Genomic DNA, 18,027 nt, shown 5'->3' on the forward strand with positions numbered 1-18,027 from the left:
GCCTCAATGTACAAACTATTCCATTACCTAAAATATCCCCAACTTCTGTTACCCCAGTAATGGGGAGCTGATTACAAGTTGCCTCTGAAGGGAAACATTGCATCTAGTAGCTGTAGCTAATCAAGAGCATTATAGCCATTCCTCATCAACCTCTCTGAAAAGTTGAGTACCAATGCAGGCTTAAATCAAAATGCAGTTGAGTCTGAACATATTCTGACATTGCTGTAAAGTATCTACTGCAACAGCAAGTTTCTGGCCTTTATCTCCCTGCGCATTGGATGTATCTCCATATGCAGGTATGATTTATTTCTGCAAAACCTATCAGGCTACTCTGTGAATACACTGGTCTGCTCATCTCACCGACATCTATCCGCTATGCACAATTCTTCACAAAAAGGCCAACACGCCCTTATATCTTACTTGCAGCCGAGTTCAAAAACAGGCAAAAGTAAATTGCAAAGCACTCAGGTACTCTCTGTGCTTTAACCCACCGTACCAGAGCTGCTCAGGCATCACTCTCTAACCACAGCTAGTTTTTTACACTGAATGTGCAATAGCTACCTTGATATTCAGAGTTTACGTGAAACAAAAAATGATGCAACTACTTCTTGACCATAGTAGAAACTTCCCCAGTACTCTTCCTCCACCAGCATACTTCTATGTACCTGCACAAGGCTTAGTTCTCCTGTGGTAGGGAGGAAACTCTGCCGCTGAATGCTTACTATCTAAATTAGAGATGATGGTGTGACCCATTAAATTTAGGAAACAGTTGTATGTTATGCAACTAAAAACGGGGTGTTTTCTCACAGAGCAATAGCTTTCAGCGCTGTTTTCTGTTGTTCTGGAAAAACAGCCCTGGCCTCTACCTTAAGACTTTATCATTAGGCCAGAAATTAATGCCTTGAGTAACTACAGAATGATATTAAGACTGACAAGATAAGGGAGGTACGGCACTTAGACACTTGCTTCTCTTACATAACCATGGGAACAGAGAAGAAAATTTACAGATGTGGGCTCAAAACCCAGCAAGCCTGTAGAGCTCACCTGGAAGAAGGGTATTTACATCAAAAGCCTGAAGAAGTTAAAGCATTACTGCGTTTCCTTTTTATATCCACATTTCATAGCGAAGGCTACCAAGCCAAAATAAGGAAGCTTGCTGTATATATGCAACCAGGATATGCAGCAGGAAAACCTCCTTATGGCTTGGTGATACATAAATGTGAAAGCTGAGCTGCAGTTGAGCAGAAACACCAAGTTCTGAGAAGAAACCTTTGTTCAGATGCATCAGTGAACAGGATACAACAAATGCATAAATGATTTATTGAGGAGATGAATGCCAACGAAAATGAGAATACTCCAGATAGAAATATCCTCTTGAACAGATGGACAGATTAATACAATGGCAAATACATAAGCATCACACAGAATCCATTTACCTTCAGCATTTCAATTTCTCTGCATGTTGCCATTTATTACTGCACATCACTAATTCTTCCCTTTGTTCTCTGCTGAGATGTAGCCATCTTCTGCAAAAATTTCAGCTAGTAGACAACAGTGACCCTCTTTTCGATTAGAATCTCAGATGCTAGGAAAAACTGGGTAAGAAAGGATAGGAACATCAATGCTAACAATAAAAATCTTCCTTTTAGCATAGCTTTCAAGCAATAGCACAGCTCAGAGATTTAAACCTACCGCAGTGTCTGCAACACTTAGGCGTTGCAGGCTTTTTTTAATATCCTAATGTGCACCATGGTGGTGGCAAAGCGATCCCCTGTACAGTAACTTCAAGGAGTTACAAATGCAGAGTTACTTTGTCCTGTTTCCCTTCTGTCAGTCAATGGTTAGTCTGGGCTTCTCTGAAAACAACAGGGGATACTTCTAGCAAGCAGCCAGTAGAGGCCGATAAAGAAATAGCTTCGTGAAGGGGAGTGTTTTGGAGTGTTTAGCGGTTAGACAGACTTAGAGCCATGAACCAAGCATGAGGAGAAAAAGACCCCACTTTTGTAGGGCAAGAGGAAACTGGAGAAGTTGCTTAGCATGCTGAGACTTATGAGTAGAGATCCAATAAAACAGGTATGGTTCTGAAAAACTCTTAACACCAGACCTACTACTTCAGTTGTTGCTGTGATAAAACGTGTGAGGCTTAATGACTGGAAAGTTGGGACGATCGCAAATCCTGTGCCATAGACCAATTAAACATTTTGGGTATACATGTTCCTTGCATCTGGAAGGCTGAAATAAAACCAAGACTCCTCAATCCTAAAGCAATAACCATCACCAAGTGCTGCCTCTAATCACAAAAACGGCTTGTGGAGTTGCTACTATTTCAAGAGGAACAGACCATCCTGGTGCTGCTCAGTGGAAAGCATGTAACTATGGTAGAGCAAACAATGCAGGAAGCAATAGACCTAATTTGAAAATGACTGGATCTACAGTATCTTACACTTAAAACCTACACACTAGAATTGAAGTATAGAAAAAAATAAGTGCATAACAGGATTAAATGTCCAAAGCATTAAAAAAAATATGGATATGGACATGGCACATTCCACATATTAAAAAACCCAACCCCACCTAAATTAAAAAATAAATCTTAATATCATATTAGATCTGAGCACTGAACATCTGGACAGCATCCAATGCATTCCTTACTTAATCAGTTTTGAATTCTGAAGAAAAATAACAGACTTTAGAAGCATGAACTCACCTGAAGAAAGGACCTTTCACGATCATTCCCTAAAATTGCTGACAAGAACATCTGAACATAGCATTCAACTGCCCTTCTGTAGAAACATGTAGCCCCCTCAGACTACATAAAAATGTAGACTTTTAAATCTGGCCTTAAGAGTGCACAGAAGTTAGATGCCAGAGATTAATCTTCTCCCTTTCTGCATTTAATACAGTAACAGGAAGCCACCGGTCTTACAGACAGATGCACACTGCTATTATCCATGCACTGATCTCAAAACCGTCTCCAAACCACACTAGCTACTCCACGTTAATTGCAACTCTGTGAAAGGGGCAACATCACAACTTCACACACTACTCCTGTCTCTCTTATTGACACTTACACACGAAGTGCTGCACAGTCCGGCCATATTTATAAGGGAAGCGCCTGTGCTGCGCAAGAGCCATGAAACACTTTCAAAAGTGTGCCACATGGCTAGAAAGAATGAATCTCTGAAATACACTGTAGTAATTACACATTCTTAACTGTTCTTAAGAACACAAAACACACAAGTCCCAGACAGTTTACAAATTTAATGACTTACAAATCTGCACTTTTCAGTACAATGAACTTATTTTTTTAAAAAAATAATAATCTAAATGTCAATATAATAGTTCTGCTAATATATCTATACTTCAAGATAATATTTACAGAACTGTAATGAAAAATAAGGCTTAAGCACCAGAAAATTTAAGCAGAAAATAGCTTGACTAAACTGACAGTAAATTAATATGGCTTCCTGACTGCTGTACTGACTAAAAGAGAAAGGGGGATAAATAGATTTGTTTGCAGCTTTGCACAAGCACCCCACAGTTTAGGAACTGCTACACATAAGACAGATCTATTAAAACAGATACCTATGCTGTATCTGTAAACATGTTACGAAATATACTTTTATAATACTATAATTCTTTATTTTACAAAATCTGAGCTTAAAATCTGAATGCAAATCAGTTCACATCAAAAAAACCTGGAATTTCAATTACTGAATTGATTTAAAAATTTAAAAACAGTCTGTGACTGTTAAGACTATTTTCTTGTTCTTGCACTTGATCTTGTCTTCCTGTCCGTGCCTCCAGCAGCCTGAGTCACCCTTACATCTTCTTTAGTTTTGTTCCTTTTTCCTGTTTGTAGCGGTCTATCTTCATCATTCTCTATTTGTACACAAAAAAAAATTAACTGTAAATTTGTGTCACAAATCAAACATTTTAAACCAAATTCAATCTTCAGTTACATTTTTAAAGGAAATGTCCTTAACGACTACATTCCAAAACTTATTTCTATGAATTCAACAAACAAGATACAAACCCCATACTTCTGCACATCCAATATCCTTTAAGATAGATCCCTAAGGACTTACAGCTATTTCTGAAAGTAGGTTAACATTAATGAGAGCAGAAAAACCAATTAGCTACCATTTTAGCTAAAATTCCTTCTACTGATATGTAAAACTAAAACATATGCAACACCAAAGAAAAATCCTGCAAAAATTAATATATAGTAACTGTTTTATGGTCCAGATAAAGCTGGAAAGTCAGGCTTTTACCTGTAAAGAAATGACTAGACACCTATGTAAGCATCTAGATAGCACAGAAAAGTTAAGCTGCTCTAAGAGGTAAGCATCAACCCAACCATCAGACATATAAACAGACTCTAAGATCCAGGGAAAGACAACCTGCCTGGAAGAGAAACTATCCAGGCAGGTAGTAAAGCATCAGAAGAGATCAATCATTTGCAAGTAAATATAACTGTATCAGGAAGCAGGAACTAGCAAGTGTGCAAAGGAAAACAAGACAACTTAATAAACCAAGATAGATATATGGCAAAGAGACATGCATCTTGTATGAGGATAAGCACAAGCTATAGAAAAGAGAAAGAGCCAAAGAGAAATTAAACGAAAGGCATGTGTCAAATCATAATAAGGTTTTTAACACAATCTGGCAGGAAATCCCTCAATATGTAGCTCTAAAGAATCATTGTTATTTCCATTCACATACATTTATTTGATAATACTTTCTAAGTGCATAATGGTAGTTTTTAAGTTACATCATATCAAGCTGAAAATTCCAGGGAATATTCTAGATGTCTGCAGCAAGAGTTCTATTGGCTTGGGGAAAGCAAAATAAAGGAAGAAGTGGGGGACGCATGCAACTTTTGCTGTCTTTTTTAGCTCAAATACAGCTTCAGGGTCTTCTAACATCAACTTCAAAAAACAGCTGATAACTAAGTAAAGGTTCTCCAAAACCTGGAGATCTGGAAAACAAGACCTTGGACTGTATTTAGGAGAATACAAGATGAACAACGGGTGCTACGAACACGTGATTATCATGTCCTGTCATTACCACCTTCTGCATGTAAGCTAGCTGCTATATTTACTCTGAACTATGATTTATTGGTATTGATTGAGGAAAAAAAATGTATTATAGAAGATTATGAAGACATTTGAATACCCCAGAGGACGAGTATGTGTCATATCCCATAAAACCAGTCCCTTCTACTTAGGGAAAAAAATATCTTGTTTATATAAGATAACATAAACCTTATTTACTTAAAGTATTCTTGCCACACTGAAGACCTACTCCATCTACATTAAAAGCATGGCAGCCCACAGTAATATTAGAATTTTGTACACATTATTGTTGTATCTATACATAACTTAGCTATACTTAGAAAATAAAAAGCAAATTTTTGCCTCACCTGATTTTAGTTTTTTGGATGCTAAGTCATCTTCTGGCAACTGACACTTTCTTCTGCGAGAGGTGGAAGTTGCCTGTTGTATAGGGTTAACCTCTTTTCCTTTTCCAGACTGATTATTTTTTTCGGAACCAGTGGATGTCAAACACACATTTTGAGTTTCCAAAGTGTTACTGTTTTCTGGCAAGTCACCCTCTTTACAGACAGAAGCAGAAGTAGCTGCCTCTGATTTGAATTCTACCTTTTCCCTTCTATTCCTCAATTGCCTTGTTTTTCCCTGGGATGAATTATTTTCTAGAGATGTATTTTCATCTTCAAGAATTTTCCTTTGACCTCTACCTTCCAGCAAGCCAGGTTTTTCCCTGAGAAAAGCAGAACTAGTTTCTTCAGATTTGGAAGAAATTGTTTTCTTTTTGTCTGCTCTTGATGGATTTACTCTTGCACATGGAGCTCCTTCCAAAAGTACATTCTCTTGTTCTTCAGGAGTTTCATTCTTACCATCTTCTGGCAAACCTCGAAGTGAGATGGAACTAACAGCCAGCGAAGTAGTTGCTTGCCTTGAGTTCCTTTTTGACAGATCATTTTTTTCTTGGGAAGCAGAACTTCCCAAAACCAGATTTTTTGCTTTCCTGTAATTATTATTTCTACCACTTTCTTTTGATAAGTCCTGTTTCCCCTGAACAGTACAATTTGAGGCTTCTAACAAGAGAGCAATTTCATTCCTTCTGCCTGTTCTCAGTCGATTTTCTTTTACAGATGAACTTAAATTTTCTAATGGAACACCTTCTTTAGAAACTTCTACTCTACCATTATCTGTTGGCAAACCACGTTTTCCTCGAAGAGAAATGTAATTAGTTGTATGTGATGTCAGAGCAGTTTCTTTCCTTCTGCCCCTTCCTAATGGCTTCTCTTTTGCACAGGACACTGTTTCCAAAGACATATTTTGTGCTTCATTAGCACCCTCCTCTTTACTCTCTGTTTCTGACAAGCCACGTTTTCTCCGGAGAGATGAACGTTTTTCCTCTGTTGCTGGATCAATTGTTTTCCTTTTGCCCCTTGCTGATGCATTTGCTTTTGTCTGTGAAGTTTTATTTCCCAAAGCTGGATTTTGATCTTCTCTCACAGTCATCTTTTTATCATCACCTTCTAGCAACCCATGTCTTTTTCTGATAGAAAGAGATCTAGATGTCTGTGATGCTGCAGCAACCTCTCGTCTTTTCCCTCGTCTCAGTGGATTATCTTCCATTGAAGAGGGAGTAGCTTCCAAAGCTGAATCTTGCTCCTTTACAAAAGCCTCAACTTTACTATGATCTGCAATTAATGTTTGTTTTTCCACAAAGCCAGAACAAGTTATTTGTGGAACGGAATCAACTTGCTTTCTTCTGCTCCTCCTTACTTGTGAAGAAGGACATTCTGAAGTCTCATGTTGACCACCTTTGTAAGTCTTTCCTTTGTCATTCCCAGGCAAACTCTTTTTTCCTCCAACTGCTCTGGAACTGACTTCAAGTTCAAAATTTACTTTTCTACTTCTACCTCTTCTACATGCCATTCCATTTTTTTGTGCTTGATTCTCTTGCAGGATTTCAGTTTGCTTTGCTTCAAGTATTCTGTGTTCATTTCTTGTCCGCTTTTCAGGGCTAAGAGCAAGACTGTCACTGTTTGCAGCAGGTACTGATGTGGCAGCTGGGCTGTTCTGATCCTTCATGACTTGGCATGTATTCTTGCCACAAACAAAGCCCAAAGAGTCTTTGAGAGATTTGTCCATTTCCATTTCTGACTTCAAGATGGGAGTCATTATTTCTAGGTTGTTTACATCTTTGGCAAATTCATCAGCCTTTTTCTCCAAAGAGTCTTTTTTGCCTCTCCTGTTTCTAGTTCTATTTGTTCCCTGTACTGCACTTCTGTTTGCTTCCAAGTTGAGAGCAGTAACTGGCATTTTGTTTATCTCTCCAGGTGACTCTGCCTTTAATCTTTGAGATGCCTCTGTTGTGCTTTCCTGAGCATTATCTGTTTCGTCTCCCTGAGATACTTTAATCTTATTTTTGACATGTGATTGTATCTCAGTATCAGTTTCAGTTTCCTCGTTTTTCTGAATATTTTGTATATTTTCAAGTGCCATCCCACAAACATCTGCTTTTACTTCAACTGAGTGTTTTCTAGCACTGCGTAAAGACTTTACCCTTTTCCCTGTTATCTTTATTTCATGTTTACTTCCATTTTCAGATTCTTCTGCTGTAGCAGTCTCAGTATCTTTGTCAAAAGCCTGTTCATCTGTTTTTATCATCTTCACTGATAGATCACTACGAAGCTTCCTTGCTGTCTCATGAAGGTCCTCCGAAAAAGCTTGTTTAACTTCACTATTTTTAGCTCTTCCTCTTTTAGGTAGAACCACTGGTTCTGTGTTTTCTTTTTCTTTTACTCTTTTAGACCTCTTCCCAGGCAACAGAAACATTCCTTCACTGTCTTCTACACCACCTTCACTAGATTTGTTTTCACCTTTTATTAAACCTGTTTGCAGTTGACAACTTTCATTTTGAATGTTCCTGGATACATCTGCTGTCTTTATGGCTGGATCATCTTCAGTTGATAATACGTCATTGATACTACACTCCTGCAATGCCTGTTTCATATTATCAGGTTCTTTTTGTAGCACTGAAGAATCTTTGCTACAAGATTCAAGATTCTCACTTGGATGTCTTATCTCCTTCGGGTTTTCCTTTTTACCTTTTCCTGGTCCTTGAGTAGCTCCATGTGATTCCACAAATTGAACAACCACAACTTTTTCCTGAAGAGGGTGCTTTGAAACAATTTCTTCTTGTATTAGACTGTTTGTTCTTGTTCTTCTTCCTTCATTTTTTGCTCCTGAAGTCGAATTACTGATCTCTCCCATCTCTTCTTGGGTATTCTTTTTCCCCAAACTTTGCAGTTCTTTTAAATTCGAATCCTTTTCACACTGCTTTGCTGAAGTAGGCTGTGTTGTCTTCCTTGATCTGCCCCTTGTTAGTATCTGGGTGGTCTGGTCTTCACAAGTTGATTCCTTCTGTCGAGAATCTTTACCTTGTGGAATATTTCTTTCATTGTCTAAAACATCTGGGTTTTTTTTCCCCCCCATTCAAAGTTTTTACATGGAAAAGAGCACAAACAGAAGTTAAATATTACTATGTCTGATCAAAGTAATATCTATGAGTTTTGATTTTCCTAACAATCATCTTTCTCAAATAAATCACACTTAATATTCTTAATTTAAAAATAAATAAATTAAGACTTTAACCAAGTCCTAGATTAAGGGCCAGGTTTCTGACCAAAGATGTTTGGTTTATTTGGTAGGCAGGTTTAAGCTATGTTCTTGAAAGACTTTGCAAAGCAAGTTAGTTTTAAGCTGAGATGTTAACATCAGCATGGTGGGTTTTTTTACACTGGTATGTTTGGAGATGCCCATATTGCTGCACCAACAAACTACTACACTGTTACTGTTACTTCTATACACCAATAGAATCCCAGCAGCTGGTGTTCATTAGAGATGACTGCACAAATTCCATGGGCTATGCATGCTTCGAACTGTATATTTCAGAATTTTTTGAACATGTGAAAACTTCATAATGCCATATATTACCTTATATATTTGTAGTTCCTCTAGTTAAGAGTATTTATACTTACCGTATTTATGACTGGAATTAGTACAAAGAGGTGCAGTATCTTCTTGCTTAGAATCCGTAACACTTACTGACTTGGTCTAAGGGAATAAACAATAAACAATAATCAATAAATACACGTCTGACAGGACAGGACAAGAAATAATGGAACCAACCAATACAAAAATACATAGTAATATTTGAAAAAAAAATTGTCAAATACTGTTCTCTAAAAATGAAATTAACTTAGTTTTATAACTGCACCCATGTATTTGAAATTAGCACACAAATATACCAAACTTGATACTTGCCATTTAAGCTGCTGTAGCAGTTTTTAAAGTGAGATAACAAACACTGCACAGTTAAAAAAGTATTAATTACATTGGCTGAAAAGTGTCTAAATGAGTGCTCAAAAGGAATTTGGGGTATTGAAGCTGAATTATTTGAGTGTTTTGTAGTGTTTTATCCTAGTTCTGCACTGACAAGTACTAAGCCCAGTGATATTCGGCATTTTACTTATGGATGTGGGAATGAACATAAGGGTAAATATTAATAAAATTCACAATTGCAAGTGTGATGGAACTGTGAATTATAAGGTCAGAAAGGCAACCCAGAGCAACCTCAGTAACTACTTAGACAGGATTCCTTAAAAAAAACCAAAACCGTTAACACAGGCAAATGTACAGTGATAGAGCTATCTCTATAAAATAGGCATCCATTCAGGAAGCAATGAAGGAAAGACTTAGGGGCATAGAGAGCAATCAACTAACCATATGGAAACACGTTTTGTCAAAAGCTCAACAGTTTTGGATGTGCAAAGAAAAAGAGAGGTTAAAATTTAATCTGTAGAGTAGGAAGCAGCTGTACAAAAAAATAAAAAGTCTTGCTTATGAAAAGGAAGGCTGAGAAAGAATCTGATTGTAGTCTGTAAGCACCTTAAAGGGTGCTTTAAACATAACAGGAACAAATGACCAGAAAAACCTAAAGTGCCAAGATTCAAATTTGTAATAACTTAGGTCTTCTAGTGGGAAGTATTCACTGGGACAAAGCTACCAAGAAAAAAAAAAAAAAATTGCCATCTTTACAGGTTTACAGGTTCAACATGAGGTGCTTTTCTAGAAAGTATCTCTTCCTCTGGAGGTTATGGGCATGACATACTTGAAGTGCTGTAACATACAAGATGTCATACTAGGAGGCCAAAGAATCCATTTCAACCACAGGCTTTAAAGTCTAAATACATTCCTTCCAAAAGCTAAATAAAGTATTTTACCTTAATTTCCTCTGGTATATCAAACATTTCTGTAACTCCAACATAGTCCAATTCAGAATCAGAACATCTTCCCCTGGGTTCTGCCATAAGCCTTTGGAGACCCACAAAATCAGCAACTGGTTGATGCTTCTCTCTTGGAGTCTTCAATAATCTGCTAATACCAAACATATCTTCTACAGGTTCAACTTTTTCCTTTGGTGTCTTGAAAATACGGCTGACCCCAATCATGTCTTCTACTGGTTGATATTTCACCTTTGGACTTTTCTTGATTAAAGTAACACCTGCCACATCTTTTACTGCACCCCTTTCTTGTACTGGTGCCTTCAGCAACCTTTCTTCAGTAATTTTATCTGTAACAGTCTCCAGCTCTTGCTTCGGGGTCCTCATGAGCTGCTTGATGCCTGACAAAGCCTCTACGGGCTCCGACTTCTGCTTCGGGGTCCTCATGAGCTGCTTGATGCCTGACAAAGCCTCTACGGGCTCCGACTTCTGCTTCGGGGTCCTCATGAGCTGCTTGATGCCTGACAAAGCCTCTACGGGCTCCGACTTCTGCTTCGGGGTCCTCATGAGCTGCTTGATTCCTGACAAAGCCTCTACAGGCTCCGACTTCTGCTTCGGGGTCCTCATGAGCTGCTTGATGCCTGACAAAGCCTCTACGGGCTCCGACTTCTGCTTCGGGGTCCTCATGAGCTGCTTGATGCCTGACAAAGCCTCTACGGGCTCCGACTTCTGCTTCGGGGTCCTCATGAGCTGCTTGATGCCTGACAAAGCCTCTACGGGCTCCGACTTCTGCTTCGGGGTCCTCATGAGCTGCTTGATGCCTGACAAAGCCTCTACGGGCTCCGACTTCCGCTTCGGGGTCCTCATGAGCTGCTTGATGCCTGACAAAGCCTCTACAGGCTCCAACTTCCGCTTTGGGGTCTCCATGAGCTGCCTGATGCCTGACAAAGCCTCTACGGGTTCAGAACTTTGCTCTGGGGTCCTTAAAAGCTGCTTGATGTCTGACATGGCCTCAATTGGCTTCAGCTTCTGCTTTGAGGTCCTCCTTTTACCTCCTGATTTCACCCGAGATGCTTCTTTTTCTGGAATTATTGACAAATTATCCACACTAACACTTTCTTCCAGCATAGATTTTCTTTTTTCAGTTTTTGTAGATATTGCATCAAACATGGACTTTAGAGACTCTCCTCTCAGAAAGCTAGAAATGCCTGGACTATCTTGTTTCTGTTCTGAACCATCTGAACTATTTAACGGTGACACCATCATCTCTCCTGAAAAAAAGTAGTAGATTTACATAATTTGAAAAAAGAATTAAGCAAAAAATCCAAGAATTCTAATTGCTGTATAACTAATTCAAACAGTCAGAGCCTTCTACAAACCAAATTTGTACATCAGCAATTGAGTTGGTAATTAGCTTCTACAAAGCACAGCATACATTTTAAAAACTGACTATAAAAATTTTGATCATTTTTTCTTATTTAATTTGATATAAAACCCCTGGTTTCTGTTGTCCTTAAGATTTCTAGTGGTGTCAGGTTTTTATTGCAATTTCCATTGTTTTGAAGCAATACCAGACATAAATCAGAAACTTTCACATTAAAGTATGTTTGATCGTTCCAACACCAAGGAAGAAAAAAATACAAGATATATTTGTAAAATTTGTATCATGAAATATCTCAAGTTAGAAGGGACCCATGTAAAGATCATTGAGTCCAACTGCCTGCTCCTCACAGGACCACCTAAAAATAAACCATATACTAAAACTGTCATCCAGATGCTCCTTGAACTCTGATAGACTTGGTGCGTGGCCACTTCCCTGGAGGGCCTGTTTCAGTGACCAACCACCCTCTCAGGAAAGAGCCTTTTAATAATGTCCAACCTGAACTTCCCCCAACACACCCATATTCCATTTCCTCATGTCCTATCGCTGATCACCAGAGAGAAGAGATCAACACCTTCCCCTCTGTTGCCCCCAACTCAAGGAAGTTGTAGGCTGCAACCAGGGCACCCCTCAGACTCCTCTTCTCCAAGCTGAACAACCCAATCCACCTCAGCTCCTCCTTGTAAGTCTTGCCCTCAAGGCCTTTCACCATCTTGGTTGCTCTTCTCTGGACACATTCTCAATGGTTCAATGTCTTTTGTATACTGAGGCGCCCAAAACTACACACAGAAGTCAAGGTGGGGCCACACCAGTGTGGTGCGGAGTAGGACAACCTCCCTTGATGCATCCCAGGACACGGTTGGCCCTTTTGGCTGACAGAGCACACTGTTGACTCTTGCCATCAACACAAACCTCCAGATCTCTTTCCAAGGGGCTACTTTCCAGCCTGTTGTCCCCCATTTGTATGTATAACCAGGATTAGCCCATCCCAGGTAGAGAATCTGGCATTTGCTCGTTAAATTTCATACATTTGGTGATTGCTCAGCTCTCTCGTCTGTTGAGATCTCACTGTAAGGTCTGTCTACCCCAAAGGAAGTCCACGGCTCCTCCTAGTTTAGTATCATCAACAAACTTAATGTACACTCAGTTCTTGTGTCCAGTTCATTTATAAACACATTAAAGAGCACCAGCCCTAAAATTGAGCCCTGGGGGACGACCACTGGTGACTGGCTGCCAGCCTGATGTAACCCCATGTACTTCAACTCTTTGAGCTCGACCCATCAGCCAATTACTCACCCAGCATATTATGGGCTTGTTTAGCTGTGTGCTGGATGTTTCATTCAGGATACTGTGACAGGCAGTATCAAAAGCTTTACTAAAATCCCAAACCATCACATCTCTTGGCTTCCCTTGGTCAACTAGATGGGTGACCTTGTCATAAAAGGAAATTAATTTGGCTTAAGTGGGAGTTTACTCTCATGAATCTATGCTGGCTATAATCAATGACTGCATTGTCTCTCAAGTGTTTTTTGAGAACTCCCAGAATAACCATGTCCACAATTTTACCAGGCACTGAAGTGAGACTGGCAGACCTATAATTACCAAGGTCTTCCTTCCTATCCATCTTGAAAATTGGGACATTTGCCAGCTTCCAGTTGACTGTGACCTCTCCAGACTCCCAAGAACGCTGAAAAAATAACGGAGACAGGTCCTGCAATAATATTGGCCACCTACACTCACAGTTTGCATGTAGCTTCTACTTGGAACAACACTTTTCACAAATACTCATTATGGTCCTTATAGAGGCACTGACTTTTGTACTTCTTGGATTCTTTTGTATCCTGCTTGCTTGGGATAGCAGAAAAGGATAATCAAAAGGAAAGCTTTGAAAAAAGCAAAGTGCTTATCCTTGGCTGTTTAGTGCCAACTATGCATTTTCTTGTGGTATTTCCTACTGCAGTAAGCATGAGCATTAGAACAAGCATAATTGTGCTGTTGCTCAATAGAAGCAGCTATCATTCCTTTGGCTAGTAAAAAAGTACTGAAACAAAAGAAAGGTTATGAAAGAAAGCCTGGTCAGAAGAAGTCACGGAAGCATTTAGAGGAATTTGTATTTTCTTCCTGAAACACAATTTAGATTAAATCTATAATGCCAGAATGCTATTTCTGGAATAATATACTAAAAACTAAGATTTTAATATTGAAAGTCTACCCTCACTTTGGTCCCAGGAAAAATAGTGGAGCAGGTCCTTGAAACACACTTCTGGGCACAGGAAGAACAGGGTGATTGGGAACAGTCAGCACCAATTTACCAGAGGAAAAATCATACCTGACCAATCCACTTACTTTCTATGATAAAAAGAATAGGCACTGCTCTCTTTTCATCCACAAATCTCTTATGTAATGCAACTTTAACAAGGTTTTCAACACTGTCTCCACAGTATTTTGGTACCCAAACAAGAACATCACAGGCTAGATGAACGGCTAACTGGTTGAGAGTAAAGAACTGGTTGGACGATCAGGTTCAGAGACTTGCAGTTAATGAGTCTCTACCAGCAGGCCAGTAACAAGTAGGAGTACTGCAGCCTGGAGGAACAGGCTTACTGTAGGAGTCCCTTATCCTTAACTGCAGTTATAATCTCAGTCTTAAAACAATCTCTCTGTTGATTTTAACAGCATAAACCATCATCTTAAAACTAAAGTAGGCATGTTTGCTGGTGTGTTTTTAATCAAGGCTTGTAGGATCTAACAATGGCTTGTCTTTGTAGTCCCTATCGTGTCAAGTCCTAACTAACCATAAGATATTCAAGTCCTTCCAAATTCCTGGACGAGCAGAATTAGGAAGTACACTGTTTTTTTCAACCCATATTCCCTAAATTATGACTTAAAGCATCCACGATGTACAAAAGGATTGACGTGTATAGAATCTAAGATTAAGGGCTGGCCCACTAATTTAAGGAAAGCTCTAAATAACAGTATAAATAGCAGCTGATAATGGACATCTTCACATAGGCAAAGATCACTCTGCTAGCCCCTTTCAAATAAAAGACTTTTTACTGAACTCTCTTCTGAAGTTGCAACAAGGTTCGTTATCCCTAAGCTTATCTTCTACCACATCCGAAATAAACCAAAATATATTTCAACCATTATTATTTTAAATATTGAAGGATTTACTCTTGATCTTTGTTGGTGTTTCAGTAGATGCTTATTTTTGCTAAATTCTCAAGAAAACAGTTTTAATTTAAAGAATTCTGATTTATACAGGGACACAATGACTGGCATGCAAGGTTATTAGCAAAAGATGCATCTTCATATAAATCTTTCTAACCTGACACTTTAAAAAAAAAATTGTAAGTAGACTTTTTTCTGCAAGTTTACATAATAAGATCTCCCTACCATGAAACCCTTGTCACTGGATTTATATGTACCCAGAGAACTGATTAAGAAAACGCATGCTTCAGCACAAGATTTGCCTGAAACAGTATTTTGACATTTTAGTTTCACACCAAATACAACAAATAACACCTACTCAAAAATTAACTGAAACTACAAAACCGTCTTTTAATACATGATAAAAATAAATTATTTCTTTTATAGGTTGCCAGATGCTTCATCGCAATACATCAAGTCTGCCTGCCTAGGCTGAAACTACTCACTGTCTCAAGCAGTAGACACACCACCACACTGCTACCCCTAAATTTATCTAAACATTCCCTTTCTTTTCAAATAACAAACATACCAGATTCTTCAGGAGTGTGCAGTTCAGAAGTATCCACTGCAGTACATGTTGGTGTAAAATCAGTCTTCTGAACAGTGGCCAAAGGTAACATTTTCCCACTCTTATTTTCTGGAGTTTGAAACATTTCAGTCATTCCTGTAAATTACATTCAGAGAAATGAGCATATGCTTTGATAAGGAATCACATAGTTGGCAGAGTAGGCAACAGACTTAAACTTACCTGTGAAGCTTTCGTCCATATTCATGTTTGGCTTCAAGATAGGATTTTTTACAACTTTAGGGACCTGTCCAGCTGCTCTGACTGTGGTACAATAAGCTCTACCTACAACTATTGTAGCAGGTGACTCTGCATGACCTGTACTAAAATGATCTTTTATTTTTCTTTCTGGAGTCTGTAGAAGGGAAAGAATAAAAAAAATCAACAGAAAAAAAAAAAAAAAAGGGAAAAAAAGGTTAGTAAACAAAGATTCTTTTTACATAAAATCTACTTTCCTTAAAAATTGTAACAAACACGTCAACACCCATTTAACATGATGCTAGAAATTCGAAAGCTTCCAGCTTCTGTAGCAAAACACAAGCTATTTTGTGGTTATGCAAAAATCCCAAAGAAATGTGAAAAAAGAGAAATACTACCTTTGGTGACTGGGTTTTCTTCTTCAGGGGTCTTCCTTTACGGACACTTTTTTTACGAGTCTTTGACTGTGGTCTTACGACACCTAGTTTTACCACTTCTGCCCAAGATTTTGCAACTAGAAAGCAAAAGAGAAATAACCATTTCAATTCTCGGCTGTATAAATGGAAGTTTACAGCTATTTCTTTAAGATTCTAATGGATTTGCAGGCATAGGTAAGTGGTTGTTGTATCATCTGACAATACCTTTACTGAAACGCTTTGTGAAATGCCTTCTGTAGGAAGACCCAATTTCAGCTGAAGTTTCACAAGAATTCAAGTACCCAGTATGGCTTTTCACATCAAAACAACAAAAAGCTTCATACAGTGTCAAATAGGTGTTAGATCCTAGACCTGAATGCTGACCCAACTGCACTCTCACGCTTTTTGTAAAGAAACAATTTTTCCTAATAGAAACTCACCATGAAGCCTTTCAGTCTCATTCTTTCTTAAACTTGGTGGGACCCAAGATTTAACATTAGAGGAATGGCTGCTAAGTGAAACATATCCAGCTTTTCTTTCACCTCCTTCCCAAGAAATTTCAGTCAGTAAACTATTTATTTATACTGCTCTCAGCACTTAAATCAACACAGACTTTCCATAATTCTTTTTATGTAACTGCTTATGACATACTCTGAAAATTCCCAAAGTTACCTCTATCACAACATCACTCCATACACAGCACAGAAACCAGGGATTTAGTTACAGCTGTGTAATAAACAAAGCTGTAAGTTGCTAGGACATCAGCCTTGTTTACTTCAGAAATCGGCTATGAGAAGACAGCAATCATATAAAAGAAATTATTATTTTTAGTAGAGATTAAAAAGGGGAATATGCCATTCCTGAGGAAAAAGATATTATTCTCTTGTCAGAACTGCTGTGCAAGTTGGGGAAAGTCTGTAAATAAAAACAACTTCCTAAAGCTGTCATTGCTAGGGTGTTCAGGATATGTAGAAAAATGCCAAGGCAGCAGATTATCTGATAAAGTATTGGAAACACAGTAGACATCCAAAATTTTTAAGAATCATGATGTTCTTTTCATATTGCAGAAGAAAATCATGCACCAATATTAAAAAAACATTTATACATTACAGAGAGATGGTGAAAAATGGTATGTCATTAATATTTGTGAAGCACACTGCTTCTATTAAAATGAATAGAACAACCAAAGCCACTGAACCCCACACACACACTTCCCTAGAAGACTAATACCACTTTCAGCTGTATTAACCAGGAAGTATCATAAAGGTCTGTGATTTTATCTCATCATGTAATAATAATGATGATTAGATCATCATTGGGACATTGTATGTTGTACGATGGCCAAAATTTTAAAATTCCAATAAAAAAAAAAAAAAAAGAGTGCAATAAAAATTCCTGGGTCAATGGTGGTGTTGATGGGAAGCTTTAAATTTGACTTTCAAAGAGTTACATTTATTTAACTTATGAAAACTGATGACAAAGACACTTCATTTGTAAGAGTCTTCAAAGAAAAGTTTTAAGAACCAGAGCTCCCCTATTATAATGTTTCCAATGCAACTGTTTCAAACCAGTGCTCAACATTCAAATTCATATATTCAACTTCAAAATATTCAAATTAACACCCAGTTATCATCCTGTTTAACTATATCTGTTATATACCATTGTCAGCAGTTAAGTGCAGACCAGTCCATGGACAATGGTTATGAACTCTGTATAAAAAAGGCACAAGGAAAACAAACTGAAGCTAGATTGCTATAAACTGCACTGTTTGAAATGAAAGTGGATATAACTGATATAATCTGATTTAGTTCAATACTACTTGCACTTGGAAGGAGTTGAAGGATCACTGTTGCAACTAACCTTGCACACAGAACCTTAATTCTACCATTTTTCAAATTCTGAACATTAAAATTTGTGTTCTATATATGGGTTT

At 38.2% G+C, this 18,027-nt stretch overlaps 1 protein-coding gene and 1 long non-coding RNA gene across 8 annotated transcripts in view; one reads left to right on the plus strand and one right to left on the minus strand.

The window, feature by feature from the left end:
- LOC308069357 overlaps positions 1-3,686 on the plus strand; it is a 47,845-nt gene extending 44,159 nt beyond the window's left edge. Inside the window, exon 2 of the long non-coding RNA XR_013930350.1 lies at positions 1-3,686. This is a non-coding gene — a long non-coding RNA (uncharacterized lncRNA).
- The window catches only part of MKI67 (marker of proliferation Ki-67), a 25,344-nt gene continuing 10,558 nt past the window's right edge, over positions 3,242-18,027 (minus strand). For all 7 annotated transcript variants that reach the window (XM_080401516.1, XM_080401515.1, XM_080401517.1 and 4 more), the window contains exons 11-17: positions 16,077-16,192; positions 15,664-15,835; positions 15,445-15,579; positions 10,325-11,595; positions 9,080-9,155; positions 5,426-8,512; positions 3,242-3,882 (exon numbers count right to left, since the gene is read on the minus strand). In XM_080401516.1, the coding sequence (XP_080257642.1) occupies positions 3,758-3,882; positions 5,426-8,512; positions 9,080-9,155; positions 10,325-11,595; positions 15,445-15,579; positions 15,664-15,835; positions 16,077-16,192 (4,982 nt within the window). In that variant the 3' untranslated portion in view covers positions 3,242-3,757. The remainder of the gene's footprint in view (positions 3,883-5,425; positions 8,513-9,079; positions 9,156-10,324; positions 11,596-15,444; positions 15,580-15,663; positions 15,836-16,076; positions 16,193-18,027) is intronic.

The sequence above is a fragment of the Falco punctatus genome (assembly GCF_963210335.1).
Source record: "Falco punctatus genome assembly, chromosome: 9".
In the NCBI taxonomy this organism is placed as follows: Eukaryota; Metazoa; Chordata; class Aves; order Falconiformes; family Falconidae; genus Falco; species Falco punctatus.